This window comes from Schistocerca gregaria, chromosome 1 (genome assembly GCF_023897955.1).
Source record: "Schistocerca gregaria isolate iqSchGreg1 chromosome 1, iqSchGreg1.2, whole genome shotgun sequence".
NCBI classification, from domain to species: domain Eukaryota; kingdom Metazoa; phylum Arthropoda; class Insecta; order Orthoptera; family Acrididae; genus Schistocerca; species Schistocerca gregaria.
The window spans coordinates 186,813,168-186,830,724 of record NC_064920.1 but is presented as its reverse complement, the minus strand read 5'-3'; the positions used below and the strand labels follow the sequence as shown (position 1 = coordinate 186,830,724).

The 17,557-nt window shown below is 35.9% G+C and overlaps 1 protein-coding gene across 3 annotated transcripts in view; it reads left to right on the top strand.

Annotated features, from left to right (window-relative positions):
* Window positions 1-6,396, top strand: part of LOC126336442 (uncharacterized) — a 99,437-nt gene extending 93,041 nt beyond the window's left edge. For all 3 annotated transcript variants that reach the window (XM_050000147.1, XM_050000156.1, XM_050000163.1), the window contains one exon: window positions 5,939-6,396. In XM_050000147.1, the coding sequence (XP_049856104.1) occupies window positions 5,939-6,117 (179 nt within the window). In that variant the 3' untranslated portion in view covers window positions 6,118-6,396. The remainder of the gene's footprint in view (window positions 1-5,938) is intronic.
* The last annotated feature ends 11,161 nt before the right edge of the window (window positions 6,397-17,557 follow it).

The window sequence follows — 17,557 nt, the reverse complement described above, 5'->3', positions numbered from 1 at the left end:
TTTCAACTTAATAAATCATAACAATTGAAAGCCATATAGACTGAAAATTTACTGTGACTATTTCAAAAATATGAAAACATTTTTGAAATACCACCACCACTCATAAATTTTTGTTGACTTACTAAATTATTTAATCAAGCAACATGTTTTGATGTAAATTGTTAAGTAAGTCAACAAAAGTTGCTGACTGGTAGCATTCTCTGAAAAATCTGTTCAGATCATAGCAATAAATAAATAAAAAAATAAAAATAAAAATGATTGACTACTAAAGTGTAATTAGAATATGAGTATATCGATGCATCTAAAGTAGTGTCTTCTGCTGTAATTTTTCTATTTCATGGTATGTAACTTAGAAACAGTGCATGAATTTGGTCCTTTGAGGCAATGCAGAGTTCACTATTCTGTTCATCCTTATCTTCTGTGCCTAAGACTATTTTACCCACAGAAGATCAGACACACTATTTCTATTTCAGAGACAAAATGCATGTATTATAGGTTTGAAGCACACAGTATACGTAGCTCTAGTAACCTTTAGACTGAAACAATAATAGTGTACAAGTCAAATGTAACTGCAGAAATGAATTCCAACTTTTTTATTAGCATTTATTTTGAAAGTGAAGTTCCCATGGGCTACAGTTTTGTACAAAGAAATTACAGTCAGGCATTAAAAATATTATTTGAAAGTTGTAAAACTATAAGGAGACAGAATTGTCTGCAGTACCTTTTTACAGGAGATCAAGTTCCATGTACTGTCAAGTGACACACTTAAAAGTAGGGAAAACTTCATCCAAGTTTGGAAATGAAGTTCCTCCCTCAGCTGGAAAAGAGTGATAGGTTGGGGGAGCTTAAAAAGGAGGGAAAGGTGGAGGAAGAGGCATTGGAGGGAGTAGGAGGTCAAAGGTATTACTTTGTAAAGTAGTGTGCCAGCTTCAATCTGGAGATGATAGGACAGAGTGAGAAGTAAATACAGATTAAAATGAACAGAAATGAGAAGTGCAACAATGTACTAGAAAGAAAGCAGAAAAGGAAATAGGGAAAAACCAGAATGAGAGAGAGAGAAAGATGAAGATGAAAAGTAACAAAGTTAATAGCAATAATAATGAAATTCACTCATTGAAGAATTGAGTGAGAGGTAACTGCGTACTGAGAGAGGATGAAGTAATTCATTTTTGAACAATACTTGCTGTATGGTGTTCAACTAGTTACCTTAAGGCTAAAATCAAGAAGTAGCGTCCTCTGAGCAACTGAGGGTTATGAGCACTAATCTCAGTTTAAAATGGAGATAATGTAAACTTTTAAAGTTCGTCATTGGATAAACTATCAAAAGAACTAGCCCCAAACCATCTCAAAAACTGGGAAGTCAGGAAGACTCTTAACAGATTGCAGACAGGAAATCCATAGTAAAGCTCTTAAAATGATACACATTTGTGTGTGCAGCCATGGAGTTCCATACCCACAACTGCTAATATCATTGTCTTGTCTACATCTCTCCTAAAGTTGCCTAACTAATCTGTTTTTTACATATCTCATGGCCTATTTTTTCTGTTGTTTGTTGTAAATGTTGTAAGTATTGTAAATTTACATATTTGTTTTGTTTCCCTAATTTTTGAGAAAATTCTTAATTTGTTGCATCTGATATGAATTAAAGAAATGGAAAAACTACCATTGACAAAAATGGAGGAAGGGAAGATTGTTAATGGAGATTAAGGCCAGAAGGGTGGCTAGGTGTGAGGATATGATGGAGATGCATTGTGTGTTACTCATAACTTTAAATATAATTAATCAAATCCATTATTCATCTACAGTATATATGCATTGCAAAGACATTGATAAAAAATTCTTATCAGGTCATTATATTACACTGCCCGGCAAACTTCAAAGGTTGAGGTAGCATGTGGCATTATTGCAGTGATTATAAAATAGAATCAAATTTACAAATAGCTTGGAAGTATGATATCAACTAGCATCTGGCTTGGATGCATGTACTGCTTGTGTTGAAAAGGGTGTCATAAAGCTGTTGTGTCCTCCCCTGAGGTGAGTTGGCTGCAACTAGCCCTTGATATCCTGGATGCTGTCTCTGGGCCGAGTTGACACCTTAACTGGTCCCACAAGTATTCTATGGGGGCAGATATGAGGATATTGCTTGCTATGAGAGCACCTCTACATCACATAGACAGTTCATAGAGGTACTTGCGGTGAGTGGCCAAGCACTGTCGTGTTGAAAAAGGGCACCACAATATGTTGTATATGAGGTAACAGTGCTGTCAAAATCCCCTCAGCCACTACCAGCCATGACCTGAAGTCATACCCAGTGACTCCTCACACAGTGATACCAGAAGCAGCACCTCGGTGCTTCTTCAAAACATTGGAATGTACTTCTTCAAAACTGGAAGAAGGGAACCTCTCCAGAGGTCAGTGCCATATTCACCAACAGTGGTCATTTGGGGTTGTGCAGTTCCGCAATTCGTGCTGAACCCAATGCGATACCATTGATCAGCACTACATGCTTCCCCATCATGACACCAATCAAAACACAGCTGTTTTAAAGGCAGCCTATGGAGGGGACAGTAACTGACTAATAAGGCTGCTGTTGGGATAACACAGAAAATTGCAGGGATTTTATTACTTGTTCTTGTGTGGCAGGTGCAGAAGTGAAAGGGTTAAGTTTTTCTTGATGCACAGTATGGTGATTCTCCTCTATGGTGGTCGGATGGGGCTGACCAGAACCCTACTGGTAGAGTTGGTTGATTAGTCATCATCCATGCTGGTGCATTGAACACAAGCTTCTTACCATAGGACACACTTGTTTTTCGTGGTGGTAAATGTTCCAGCCAATCGGATAATCATTCAGAAATGAATGCAGAAGCTTTTAAAAATTGCTTTATTTGAATGTTGTCTACACTGGAAGAAGGCTCAGTTACTGTTGGTAGCTATCATTCCATTCAAATAGAAAAGCGGCCATGTTCAAGTTGGTGCGAAGCAGACATAACGGAGTAATTTGATGGAAAGAATGATGCATTTTCACTCAGTGAAATGAAGGCAAAAGGCATATGAGTTAGATCAGTAGGCAAATGAAATAAGACACAAAGTAAATATGTGTGCCTGTCACAATATCACTGCGAAGCAGCTAACAAACTTACTCGACATGACAGGGTGAGATGCATAAAATGGTTGGAAGCATTGCAAGAAACTGATTTTTTGAGCCAGGGCCTAGAGAGGAAGTATAGTGGAACATATGATAATACAACTGATTGAAACAAGTGACATTGAACTTGAAGACATGGAACTAGAAAATACTCTAGTTTAGGCAAATGAAAGCTATGTAAAGAGCTTATTGGATTTAAATTTTTGTCTATATTTATTTTAGTTAGGGTGGATGCATTGTGAATGGATGTTTTCCCTAGATGTACACTGATAGAAGAAAAATAATAATTACAACACCAAAAAATAATTAGTGTAGAGTAATGAAATTTTGGGAATACAATTGTCTAGGTAATGTGTTTAAGTGATTAATTTTCCAAGATCTCAGGTTCAAGCAAGTGCAAGATAATCTATGGTAAATAACTGGTGTAACCACCAGAATGTTATATGCAATCATGCAAACGTGTGTGCATCGTGTTGTACAGGTGCCAAGTGTCAGTTTGTAGCATGGAGTTCCATGTCTTTTGCACTTGGTCAGTCAATACAGGGACGAGTAATGCTGATTTTGGATGTCACTGGAGTCGTCGTCTTATGAAGTCCCATATTTGTTCGATTGGACACAGGTCTGGCGATCAAGCGGGCCAAGGCAACATGCAGACACTCTACAGAGCATATTGGATTACAACAGCAGCATGTGGGCAGGCGTTATCCTACTGGGAAACATCCTCTGGAATTTTGTTCACAAATTAACATACAAATTGGCAGTCAGGGTGTGTGAGATATATTTCCAGGTGTAGGTCCATTGTGTCTAGCACACAGACAGGTTGGCTGCAGGCCCTCAATTGTTCTCCTCCTAACCAACACATGGCCAACACTAAGGCAGAAACAGCTTTCAGCAGCGAACACAACAGACCTACATCCTACACTCCAATGAGCTCTCACATGACACCGCTTAAGCCACAAATCGCAGTTATGTGTGAGGTCAGTGAAATGCATACTACAGGGCACCAGGCTTGGAGTTGTCCTTGAAGTAACTCATTTGTAACAGTTCATTGTGTCACTGCAGTGCAAACTGCTGCTCAAGTTGCTGCTGTGTATGCAGCACAAAGCCCCAGAGCCATATACTGAACACGATAGTCTTCCCACTCGGTACACTTGGTAGTGCCATGTGACTGTCTGGACACATTCCCCTGACCACTGCTGCCAGCAGCCATGTATAGTGGTTACATTCCTGCCAAGTCTTCCTGCAGTATTGCGGAAAGAACATCCAGCTTCCCTTAGCCCTAGTACACAACGTCGTTCAAACTCAATCAGATGTTGACAACGTTGTCATTGTCACCTTAAAGCATTATTAACTAATATCAACTCACCACATCCAGTCTCAAAGATAACTGATGCCCATGACTGTTACAGCGTGTATTTAAAGCAAACCTGATTTGCATCCTCATAGTGGCATTACTAATGCCACTCTTATGCGACTGACGCTAAATTTGAATAGACATCATCTTTTGATGTAGAAACATGTTTACCTACTTTCGTCTATGTCACACAGTTCCTTCTTGGCATTGCAATTTTATATTAATTTTCCCCCTGTCAGTACATGATAAATGTGTTACAAATGGTAGAAATTAGTTTACTCAACAGTAATTGCCATTTAAAATTAGATTTCCACTCCTGCATTTATGAACAATGGCAGTCTTTGCTAAAGACCTGTATTGAATATGTTAATATTTGCATTTGCATTACTGTGTTGTCCTTTGCCTTATACTTTTGAAATTTGCCTCTGTGCTTTTTTTTTTTTCATTTTTTTTCTTGATTGAGTGCTCGTTTTTATTGGAAAATCTTTGTGTACTTTACAAAGCCTGACAGAGTGCTTACTGCTTAATGTCAAGAGTCTGCGCAGTTAGAAACCCTGGAAATAAAACATCAAATGTGACTAAGAAGTAGATTGAAGATGCTGTCTGAGATTCTAAAAATAAATTCAATGCTTTTGGAGTAACTTTCTTGCTGAACGTTTTCTCTTCTTCAACACAAAGATAAGTGAGTTAGTGATGACAATTTAACCAACGTATTCAAAAACTGCCAAGAAAACTCTTTGTATTATATTTTTTTTACATCATGTTCTGTTACGTTTTCTATGTCTTGATAACTACTGAAGGTAAAATAAAAACCTTCAGAAGGCCTCTTAATTTTTTGTAGCTTCATTTTATGAGACATTATGATGTTTTGGCCTGGCTGAAGTAAAAAAGTAATGTTCTCATAACATTGGTAATCAAAGCAATTTCTTTTTTATATTGTAATAACAAAATAAGCAGTTTATAAGTACTTCATTACACATTATTAGAAATGAAGTTGAAATTGTTACAGACTTGCAACACTGTACGAAGGTGGAATGAACCCTCCACCTGCCTATTTTCATGCCAGCCACATTAAACTAGCTTGTGGAAATTTTCATTTTACCATACAGAATGTTTATAATAAGGGAGCAGACATAATAAGTTTCCCTTCTCTCTGATATCCATGAGATAAATTTGCCTTTATTATTTCATATTCGGTAAATCACGAATAGTTTAGTGGTATTAGTAATTTCTTGTGTAATCTGTCAGAGTTAAATTGATATATGAGCTTCATTTTTTTTGTATTTCATGGGTGCTGATATTCAGCTGTATTCTCTACACAGTGACAGAAAAATTTGTTTTGTAACTTATATTAGCTGTAATTGTAGTGCATATTAATATAACTTTTTTTAAATGTATTTACAATAATTTCTATATTAGATTCTTTTTTCCATTTGCAGATCTCACAGATAATACTGTTCTTTACACCGTGCTTTGGCTACCATATCGTTTTTATCACATCATATCTTACGTACTGCTGCTATTATTAATAATTTTCAATCTCTCATTATCTCTGGTTGCTAAGACATATAGAAGAATATCAAATGGATTTAAGTCTTGCCGATTTTCACATGTTTAGAGAAGATTATAAATTTATTTTCTTTACATGCACCATGATATAGCATGAGTTCTTTTAAACTGCACCAGTTTTGTAAGAACCAGGTAGCAATAATATCGTAACATCATTTTTATGTTGAAAATGCCCATATGATTACTATTTGTAAATGCATTCTGGTCATTTGAAGGTATCATGTTTTTGTGACATACTTCAGTTTCAGTATTTTTCTCTTTTTTAACAATGTATTGTTACTGTATAGATTTTATAAAGCATTCTGCCTGCATGAGCTATCTACTCCAATATTAATACTACTCCTCCATGCCCCATTTGCAAGATTACATTGGATACACTGTATAATTTCTAATCCTCTGTTTAAAATTTCTATGTTTTCATGTATTTGTATCATGTAAGAATACAGGGTTCAATAACATTTTTAATGAGCACAATTCAGAACACCTACAATTAGAGTATTTCTTTTTCTTTCACTCTTTTTCTATTTTTCTCCAGTCGTGCAAGAACCAAACAAATCAGCGCATTAAACAGTAGATTAACTAAATGAGAAAAAAACATAAAATAAAAAATAATGGAAATACTGTCAGATTATATCACTTGTTCATTTGAGGGAACAATATTTCCTTTCAGTTATATACTGCAATTCACCAGCTGCTATTAATAAAGTAATGACTAAGTACAAAGTGAAAATTATAGGTTATGTAAAAAGTTAATCCTATAATTTTTTTCTGATCAGTTCCTAATTTTCACGACACGGCTGTTTCCGCGTCGTAATGTGGAATTTATATTGTGTGGTATCAATGAAATGACATATCCAGTATTATTATAATGTAAGAAAGTTTTATAAATATTACTAATAATCTATTAAAATGTATGTACACTAATTTTGATTTTAGGTTGACATATGTCACTGCAGGCGAAAGATTGCCCACATTGTACTTATACTTTACTCATCAACAGTTGAGTATTCTAAATGTGAAATAACATTTGGTTCATTATTAATTTGGCTTATCAATTTCTCTCTACTTGCCTTGTTTCACAACAGCAAAGCTATCCAGTTTTGAAGTATGTGGAATCCTGCCAAGGCTGCTTAAGGCCTTTCAAATATTTGATTTGATAAATGTATTTTGAAAGCATGACTTGACTGTAGTGCAGCAGCAACTAATAGTTGTAGTTTGGTTATTATTGTATTCCAGAACATTTTTTTGAGTAGGGCTTGTAAAAATTCTTGCCCTCACTGCATTTTATTTTCAGAGCTTTCCCTAATAAATGCCAACATGTAGATATTGACTGGACACCAATTTGATCCTTATGATTCTCAGTGCCTTGTTTCTGTACTACAGTGTTATAGCAATTCATGAAATATATTCAGACAAATAAAGAGCATCCACTTGTCCTCAAGAGAGCTGATAATGTCTGAGAAATTGCTGATGACCAAAGTAAATATTTACATGTAGATAATACTTCAGTTTCTGTACCCTTTGTAGCCTGAATGTGACAGAATTCCAGATATTTTTACCATCCTTTAAGTATCATTTGCAAAGAGAAAACACATTTTTGAAATAAAAAAAATCTTCTTTAAACTAACAATAAAAGTAAAATACACTTGCTTTCAGTTTAGCACCAGAACTGTACAGGAGTTGCACAGAAACATGGAAGCACAAAAAAATCAATACACTAAGATGCCTATTATGGTGTAGGAAACCCATTGGCTTTCAAAACAGCTTCCAGTTATCTCAGAATGGATAAGTACAGACCCGTATGGTTTTTAAGGGCATTATTATTGCAAAATAGTAACAAGTTCAGTTACCAGTGATGGACGTGGATAGTGATCACACATCCTTTTCTCCAAAGTAGATTACAAAGCCTCAATTATATTGAGATCTGATCAAGTGTTGTGACCAGAGGAGTTGTGACAGTTAATTTTCATGCTCACAAAGCCAGTCCTGGACAATGCAAGCTGTGCGAACAGAGGCCCAATCTTATTGGAACATAGCATCATCCTCACTGGGAAACAAACATTATAACAAGGGGTGGGCCTGATTCACCAAAATGTCCAAATAACCCTTGGCAGTGATGGAACCTTGCACAGTAATCAGGGGGCCCATGGAACAACACACTATGGCTGCCCATATCATCGCCGAACGCCCACCATCTTTCACTCTTGGGGATAAATTTCACCAGAAGTTGGGAACCGTGTCAAAAAAGACTCATACGACCAAATGACTTTCTTCCATTGCCCCACAGTCCACATTTTATGGCTTCAGCATCACTTTTCTGTGCTATTGGCATTTGCATCACTGATGAGTGCTTTTGGCATTCCAGTTTGTCCTGAAATTCCCTGCTTATGGAACTCCCTTCACATTTTTGCACCGACAGGTTTTTGCAATTGCAATATTTGGTTCTGCAGTACTTTTGCAGCTGTCATCCTCTTATTTTGTCACAATTCTCTCCAGGGACTATTTGTTACAATCGCTCAATACATTCTTTCATCCGCATTATAACTTCGCAGATGACTTTTTTCCACTTCCCGTGCGTGCAGTATAAATTTTCGCTATGGTGATCCTTGAAACACAAAACATGTCAGCTCCATTGGTTGCAGAAGCACCAACAACTTGCCCACATTCAAATTCACTTAGCCCCAATGTAATCCACTCGCAGCTATACAGAACATTGTTCTGGCCATGAATGACACTTGCAGTGTACAAGTACTCTTCATAGTCAAATACAACAGTGCAACCTGCAAGCTTGGCTAGCCACTGCATTTATGTTAAAGCACGCATGTGTCTTGGTGTTTCCATGTGTTTGTCCAACTCTTGTATTTAAATTAAAATAAAATTTCAGTTGAAAATAATTTGTGTAAATGCTTTTTAATAAATGTAACAATAATTTAGCCTTTCATGGTAAAATATCACAATCGGGACACCTCAACATTGGCCTCTTCGTGTGCAGGGTGACATAGGGAAAGGGGAGATTTTGAAGTAACATAATTTTCAAGACTAAACACAGATTTGATGAAAGTGGATGTAAACAGTATACTACTTATGTTTTCACTACAGAGTGTCACAAACTGTCTCTTTACTTCTTAAAGAAGATATCAGAAAGATTTACTCCCTTTTGGTTTTCATATTGTAATAGCCTGCTATGGATACTCCAGAATGCTCAGTCTAGCTTGTTTTGGGATTAGCAATGGTTTTTTCTTCACATGAACACACCAAGCAAATGTTACTGTTGATGCAATACCACCCTCATGATTACAAAATCAAGGGCCAGTAGAACCACCATATTACATGGTGCACCATGCTGTAACTTGGAACTGTGTAATGGACACCTGTGAAACCCGTAAGGATTTTCCTGTGCTCCGTAATGGAAGTTTTGTTTGTTAACACATCTTTTAAGATGTAAGTAGGCTTTAGCTGATGTCCATATGTTGTTAATGAAATTGACATCCTCATTCATTTTAACCTACACCTTTTCGCTAAACTTCCTATGTGACACAGGTTATCAGGGATTTAGTTTTTGCACAATCTGTAATGTATATGGATAGTATGTTAAGTCGTGCAATATTCTTTGTATGCTTTGTTGCCCAATCTCTAGTGCTGATGCATGTTGTCAAATGGAGCATCGAGGGCTCCTCATGGTGGAAACTTGAAAGGCTGCAATGTTTTCTGAGTATGTACCATTTGAACACTGCCTGAAGGCTATGTTTTCGAGGCTGAACCAGTTTCTTCAAAATTATGCCACCACATTGTATTTGCATGAGCACGTGGGATGAAACCATGAGCTAGCTGGTAATGCTCTCAAAATACCTCTTGTGCAGCAGTCACACTATTACCCTGCTTGTGAAAGGCTCTATCAGCGACAGCACATTCCGTACCACCTCATTGCTGCAAGATTACTAATCGAATCTCGTTCACAACTGTTTCTCATTATCCCTGAACAACTGCCTGTATTAAGGTGGTGACAAGAGTAATTTTCCATTTCCCTGCACCACCCTTTATGAGCTTTGCACATTTGTGGGTGTGTCTTCATATCCATGAAAGAAATTCTGCCAGCATACAGCCTTTTTGCAAGACACATTTTGGAAGTTACTACCTGTTGTTGTGTTCTTATTTTGCTTGGAAACTCCTCCCATAGCTATAAAGAAAATTTTTTGTATGGCAACCTGTGTCCTGATTATTTCTTGTTATTTGATACAAGATAAAAGCATTCACAGATGCCATTATAAAAAGGCAGAAAAACAATTTCTTCTTCCGTTTTATTTTCCTTCTATTCAAAGGGTAATGTACCCCCATGCTTCTTCAGACTCAAAATCTAATATATAAAACACCTTCAAACTTATGAATACTTGAAGTATGATTTTAACGTGTTAAACATTTGACCTTAAGCATGTAAAATGTGTATGGCTGATGACATTGTAGTTTTTCAAGCATCCCAGTGTTTATGACCTCATATTTTTTATACAAATTCCTGTACAGTGATATAATTTTGCATGTAAATTGAGTAGTTTATGTGGATACTGTCGACAAAATCAGTTGTGAATAGGATTAGTAGTAAAAATATAATAAATTAAAATGTCATGCCCGATGCTGAAATTTGACTGTGTGAACAGAGAAAAATGTAGCAAGTGATAAACCTTTTTCTTTTCTTTATTTTATGTTCATATCAAATTAAAAAAAAAAAAAAAAGTTTTGACTATGTTTGAAATTACGTATGAAGATTTTTGGAAGTTGCTAAGTCAACAAATTCTCAAATACTGGATGAATATAATCAGGGTAATTTGCACGCCACAAGTTACGCTGCTTCAAGATATATACACAGCTTTTAATTTTAATAATTGTGTTATTGTGTTAAACCTTTAACGCAGGATTATACCACATAGTGAGCAGATTGTGACAGCATTTTAAATTTGGTCAGTAATTATATTAAGGGGACTGGCCCGTGAATACCAGGGGAAACCTTGAAAAAATTGTCAGTTTTCTAAACCATGTAACTCAAAGAATAAGATTTGTAAGCTTATATAATGCTTACCATCTTTCAAAACATCTTTTGACATCATTTTTATGTATGAACCACAGCTTAAGCTCTCACACTTTTTTAAATTGTATTTTTTTGTTGCAAGTGAAATAAACCCTGCTAATTATTTATGTATGTAATATGTACACATTATTCAAAATGCAAACAAAATAGAAGGTTTATTTTCTCCTGTAAGTTCTTTACACTATTACCCTTAAAGCAGACTATTGAAAAGGTGGTGCTGTCATAAATTGTGGTACAAAAAATTTTAAGTATGATTATCAAAAATTTTGGAAATGAAGTCAGGGTTTTTCTTCAAAAAAAAGCATTTTATTTTCAAAGTTAAGTCATAAGGGCAGTCTACTTTTTAGGTAAGAATGTTTTAAGACAATATACAAAATTTCAGCTCTCTATCTTTGATAGTTTTTAGCCAAAATGTATCATAACATGAAATAATTTAACTTTCAGGAAATTCAAGTTAAAGCTAAAAGTTGCTTTTTCTATTAAATTTGCATGGCACTAATGCATCCCAGGTCCATATTCATCTTGTTTCCTGTGTTTCTCTTCCTCCCTTCTCTTTTTCACACTTTTTCCTCTTATTCTTGCTTCTTTGGTGGCTGCCAACACTGATTTTTCTGCGTCGAAGAGCCTCCTTTGGTCATTGGCTATTAAGAGCTCTATGCATATTTAGTCCATCAGGCGCTCCCAACAGTTCCACAACATTGTGCCTTGACACTGCACAATTAGTTCACAAGGCACTCCCATCAGTTCCACAACATTAAGCTTTGATACTGCACCGCCATTGAAATATAGAACAGCATCTAGCACACCTATTTTCAAAGTATTTAGTCCTACTAGAACAGTTTTTGGTGTCCGTTTCCATATACAGTTGCTGAAACTATCATTTGAATTTTGAGTCCTACCGTGTAAACATTTCTCTAATAATCTTGTGTCACTAAGATCCCCATATATAGGTTTTATAACTTCCATTACAGCAAACGACAAAGAATGTTTATGGCTGTAGGTCTCATCTTGAGTAACAGCCCTCTGGTAGCCACACTATGAATCGCTGCCAGGTGGGGCAGAGTGCATGACATGCGTTGTCATCTGTGGAGAATTTATGAAAGAAGGTAACCCATACTGTCTTTTTACATTTCCCTCGAGGTCATTTATTTTGTCATGTGGCTTGTCCATAATAATGCTGCAACCTGTCTATTTCTTTGTCTGTAAGCCGACTACGTCCACTAATGCACTTACCATCAATTAATTTCTTTCCCTTCAAATTGCTCTTCAGGTTCCTCAATCTTGTACCTAACCTATTATGGACATGCCAACACATTCCATTTTTTCAATTTTTATGTCAGCATAAGGTTTCGATTCACAAACTCCTTGGTATCCTTTAGAGTCTCCATCTCCTAGTTAAGATGTATACATCACACCATATTTCTCCACTGACATGAGAAATATCTTCACAACATATTCAGATTCCATCCCTTCACTATAACCACTAAAATTAATCAAACATTTATGATTTCCAGTTCCACTAGTACAGCCACGACAGTACTTGGTAATATATTCCACATCACTTTACCATTGTCCAAGGAGGTACCTGTCACTACACCTTTTAGGGAACTATGGCCTCTTCGCTCCCAGGATGCACATACGTGTATTGCTGCCATTCATGTCCTGAACAGCATTTTTCATACTATCATTTGCTACTTCTTCCAAAGTCTGTAGAATCATTTTATTGTACCTGTCAAACTTTGTAGGGGGAGGTAAGTCCATAAGAGCACAGAAAATTTCTGCACTTCTGTATCCTTTGCCTCTACACCTCATAGCATAATCAAGTTTAATATTTGTGTTATACACTCTCTGTTTAGTTATGCCACAAGTATAGCCGAATTTACTTAAATCACAAAAATTACAAACAATTCTTAATTTTGATGCACAACCTCTTCTAGCATGTATCTCCTCAACTACCTTCACGCCACTATTGCCACATTCCTTACACTCCAAAGCTTTATTTATTAGTTCAGATAAAGCAGAGAGTTCAACAATAACACAACCTGAATCAATAGTAGGCGTCTATATTATCAGCATTAATATTGCCAAGCACATTGTCCAAATATTTCAGTTTTAGCTTCCTGAAGCACTTGGAGTAGTTGAAGTTGGGACTAGTTGAAACTGAATTAAGTGTTGTATCACATTGTATTTCAGTATTAGCAGAGCTAATCTGTTTGGTGAACTGATTTCCATAAAATTTTCATTGTTTAACACCGAACTTCTCAATTCGTCCCATTGCTTTCAAGTGGTATAAGAAACTCATGCACACAATTACTTCGCTGTAAACAAAATATTTGCACCAAAAAAAACAGAAAACTAATTAAACTTTCTGTAGAAAGAAAAACTAACTGTAAAGCTTTCACAGGTTAGCCAGCTTACGGGACTAAAAAGCCATGAAAAAGAAACCAATGGGGACAAAACTTTATTTTTAACAGAGCTGACTGTGTGCCATGGGAATGTCATGATGCGTGCTGCCACTTTTAAATTCCTTTACTTTTGGTACTTTCTGTGCTCCATTTTCCTGAAAGTAAACTTTTCCTAGTTCAGAAAACAACAGAGAATTTCTTAAGACAAAAATGTAAAAATCGATTGTATTGACAGTTATTCACACACACAATATTGAAAATTAAATTTTTTTTACCCATGAAACCCTTGCCATTTATGTGTGTAAAATTCAGTGTGCAAAACATATCCTGTTGTTGAATCACATAGAATAAACAGTTTTATGCAAAATTTGTCAGGTTTGTTTTTTATATCTGCACTGAAAATGACACTTTCTCTAAAAGTACAAACACTTTTGGCAATTGTATGAGTTTTCCTCGTGTAAAAATGATACTAGAAAAGTAAATGGTTCAGCGAGAGTCTTATGTTATGCAGGAGATTGTGGCTAGTTTCATTTCTTGGGATGTTTGGTGGATTACTACTTACATGCAATCAAGAGGGAAAGTTGCAAAAAATATATTCCTAGCCAAATCTGAAACTGGAAACAGAGGGGTGACAAAGTTATTGTAAACCAGCAACTACACAGTCTTTTTATTTACTTCTTTTACTTGGCGTATGTTGGATATAACAGTGAACAAACACAGTTTATAAAGTTTTGTCTCAGTCTATGTGGTTCAGATGCTTGAGAGTTTCATGTTATTCAATCTACAATGGATTTTGCAGACTTGTTGGTTTCTGCCTTTATCATTGATTCAGGGGGAAATAGAAGTGGTAAAAGGACTGCTACTGCCAATCACTTCTGTTAGTCACAAACTTACTAAGATGGTTTCAGGCAGCGGTGATTCCTTATCAAATTTGATCCATTCCAATGAGAAGTATATCTTCTCATGCATGGTGGTTCTACAGTTGGTAATAGATTTGTAGTATTATCTGATTCATTAAGAACTACATTATCTAACATTTTAGGTGGAATACAATCTGGTAATTGTATGAAAGTGTAAATTATGTAGCTTCTTTCCCAAGTAAAATCATGTAAAACTGGTAATGTTGTAGTAATGTTATCTCCATACCTTAGCTTGATTCATAAGTGGTAGTGGCAGTGTCCTGCAGTTGGCAGGAAAGAACTAACAGTCAGTGTGAACACGCTTTATTATAATTAAAGAAAAACACCTTCTTGTCATACACTAAGTGTTAAACGCAAGAACAAACAGAAAGAAACCTCGCAACTCTTGTGGTGGCAAACCAGATAAGCAAACAAGACAATGGAAGAAAATACTGACCAAAATCTACACTAAAAAATACAATGTGCTACTACAGTGCTACGGCGAGTGAATACAATGCTAGGGCCGGCATAAGTCTTGGCCGTAGCTGTTCCAAGCGGTTGGTAAACACTGCTAGTCTGATGGTCTAACCGTGCTTATAAAGCCAGGTCGGCAGAACACTACATGATTCATATAAGTTTCGATTGATGCAACACTGTCACATGTTGTCTGGTGATGTAGTTCCATGTTTATTTGGAAAGTCTGTTATTGTTTCTGTCCACTGGTGATGTTTCTCTCTGCGCTCCTGAAAGGGGGTCAGCAACCCGCCTTGCGTGTCAGTTGTGCAGACCCTCTAACAATAAGAGTTGCTAGGACAAAAATGTTCTCCTGGGACGCACAGTTCCAGCTGGTTCATTCATAATAATAATATAATAACAATGGTTTATTTGTCCATAATAACTTTTACAGTTGTGGACATAGTCTGTCTCAGTCAGTATATACATGAACAATAATAATAGTTTAGTAGTAGAAATAAAGTACGTTCAACATTAAAAATCCTTGATGGAGTACAAACATTTAGCAATTAACAGCTGCTTTAATTTTATTTTAAATATGTTTCCTTTTAACATTTTTATGGTATTTGGCAGTCTGTTGTAAAAAAAATCTTCCAGCAGAAAATGGATTATGATCGGTTGCTTTTTTATTTCTGAATTTTATGTGGTAATCCTCTTTCTTCCTTGTATTATAACTATGGATATAACTATTTATTATACTGTGCTCCATATTTTCTTTTACAAACAGTATAGTCCTTGGAACATATAATGAATACACTGTTGGTATATTATACTTAATGAAGTAGTCTCTACAGGATTGACGATTACTAATATTCACTATTATCCTAATTGCTCTCTTCTGGGCTCTAAAAGCCGTATTCATATATACCGTTGGTGCCCCGCCCCAAATCTCAATACCATATTATAGGTGGGAGCGTATTATACCAAAATAGATTTGTCTTAAGACTGGTGATGCTATTATGCTAGAAAGACATTTTAGCAGGTAGGTATTACACAAGATTTTTTTACACATGTAGCTGATGTGCTCCTTCCATGTAAGATGTTCTACAGCTATAATACCCAGGAATTTATATTTTTCAATTGTTTCAATTGATAACTCTGGCTCAGTATCCACTTGTCTTGATTTGTAGATTAGCATAAACTTCATTAGAATTGTCTTTTCCTTATTTAGTGCCAATTTATTTTTAGTCATATATTCTGTGATGGGGCTGGTGTTCTTCATATTATTTTGCACTGCTAGCTGTTTTGTAGCGCCCCAGCTTATGAAGGAGGTGTCATCAGCATAACTCACAAGGTCTGCATTTTTTGGAATTATTATATCATTGATGTACACAATGAACAGAAAAGGCCCAATAATACTTCCCTGAGGGACTCCACAGTTAAGAATTTTATAAGATGAGTTTACTGTTTGTATAAGTCCTACAGTTGTATGATACAACTTAACACATTGTCTCCTGTCAGCAACGTACGATCTTAACAAATCTAATGCCTCTCCTCTGACCCCATAAGTTTCTAACTTGTGTGGAAGAATGAAATGATTTACAGTATCAAAAGCCTTAGATAGGTCTAGAAAGGTGCCAATAACTTTGTTTCCGTCATCAAGTTTATTCAATAGTGCTTGAATAAATGTGGCTGTGGCTGTTATTGTAGACTTGCCCTTACTGAAACCGTGTTGAGAACTTTTTAAAATATTGTACTTAGAGAAAAATGATTCCATTTGATCAAGAAATAGCCTTTCCACTAACGTACTAAGTCAATGAAATAGGCCTATAATTTTGTACATCAGTAGTTTTTCCCTTTTTATGCACTGGTCTTATTTCATTGACATTTAACAAGGCAAGAAATGATCCCTGTCTGAAAGAGCTGTTTATTAAATGTTGCAGTGGCTTCATTAACTCATTACTACGTTATTTCAGAAATTTGTCATACCAGCCACTTGATTGTCTTGCTTTTAAGTTGGAAATGGTTCTCAGGATTTTCTGTTCTGTAACACACCTCAGGAAGAACAAATTACTGGGATTTAGCACCTGCGGTGGGTTGATCACATCCTCCTTACTCATCTTACTAAATTGATCTATGAATCTCTCACATACTTCTTTTGGGTCACTAACCAACTTTTCATTGCCCCTTATTATTATGTTGTTACACAATGCCTTGTCATTCCCCCACTTTCCTTCTTTACTATATTCCACGCTGTTTTGCTAACATTACAGAATTGACTCATCTGTTCTGCATACTTCTGTGCCTTTAATGTCTTAAGTGCTTCCCTATAGGTTTTTCTGCAGGCTTTGTATTTAGACTGAGAGTACTGCAGTTTGGTGTCTTTAAAAAGAATATATAGATCATTCATGTCATTCTTTAATTTCATCACCTCATGGGGGAGTTTAAGATTCCTGGAATAGTTTTCTGTAGTGTTTGACCCTTGGGCATGCTTGATTTAGACAATGGGTTAATGTTGTATAAAATATTTCCCACTTTTCATTAATGTCTTCTGTTGCATATAGGCCTACCTGATACCAGTTTATGTGTGCCAGTTTTTCCTTTAATGTATGATAATCAAGCTTTCTTTTATAAGTAAATTGTTACTTATGA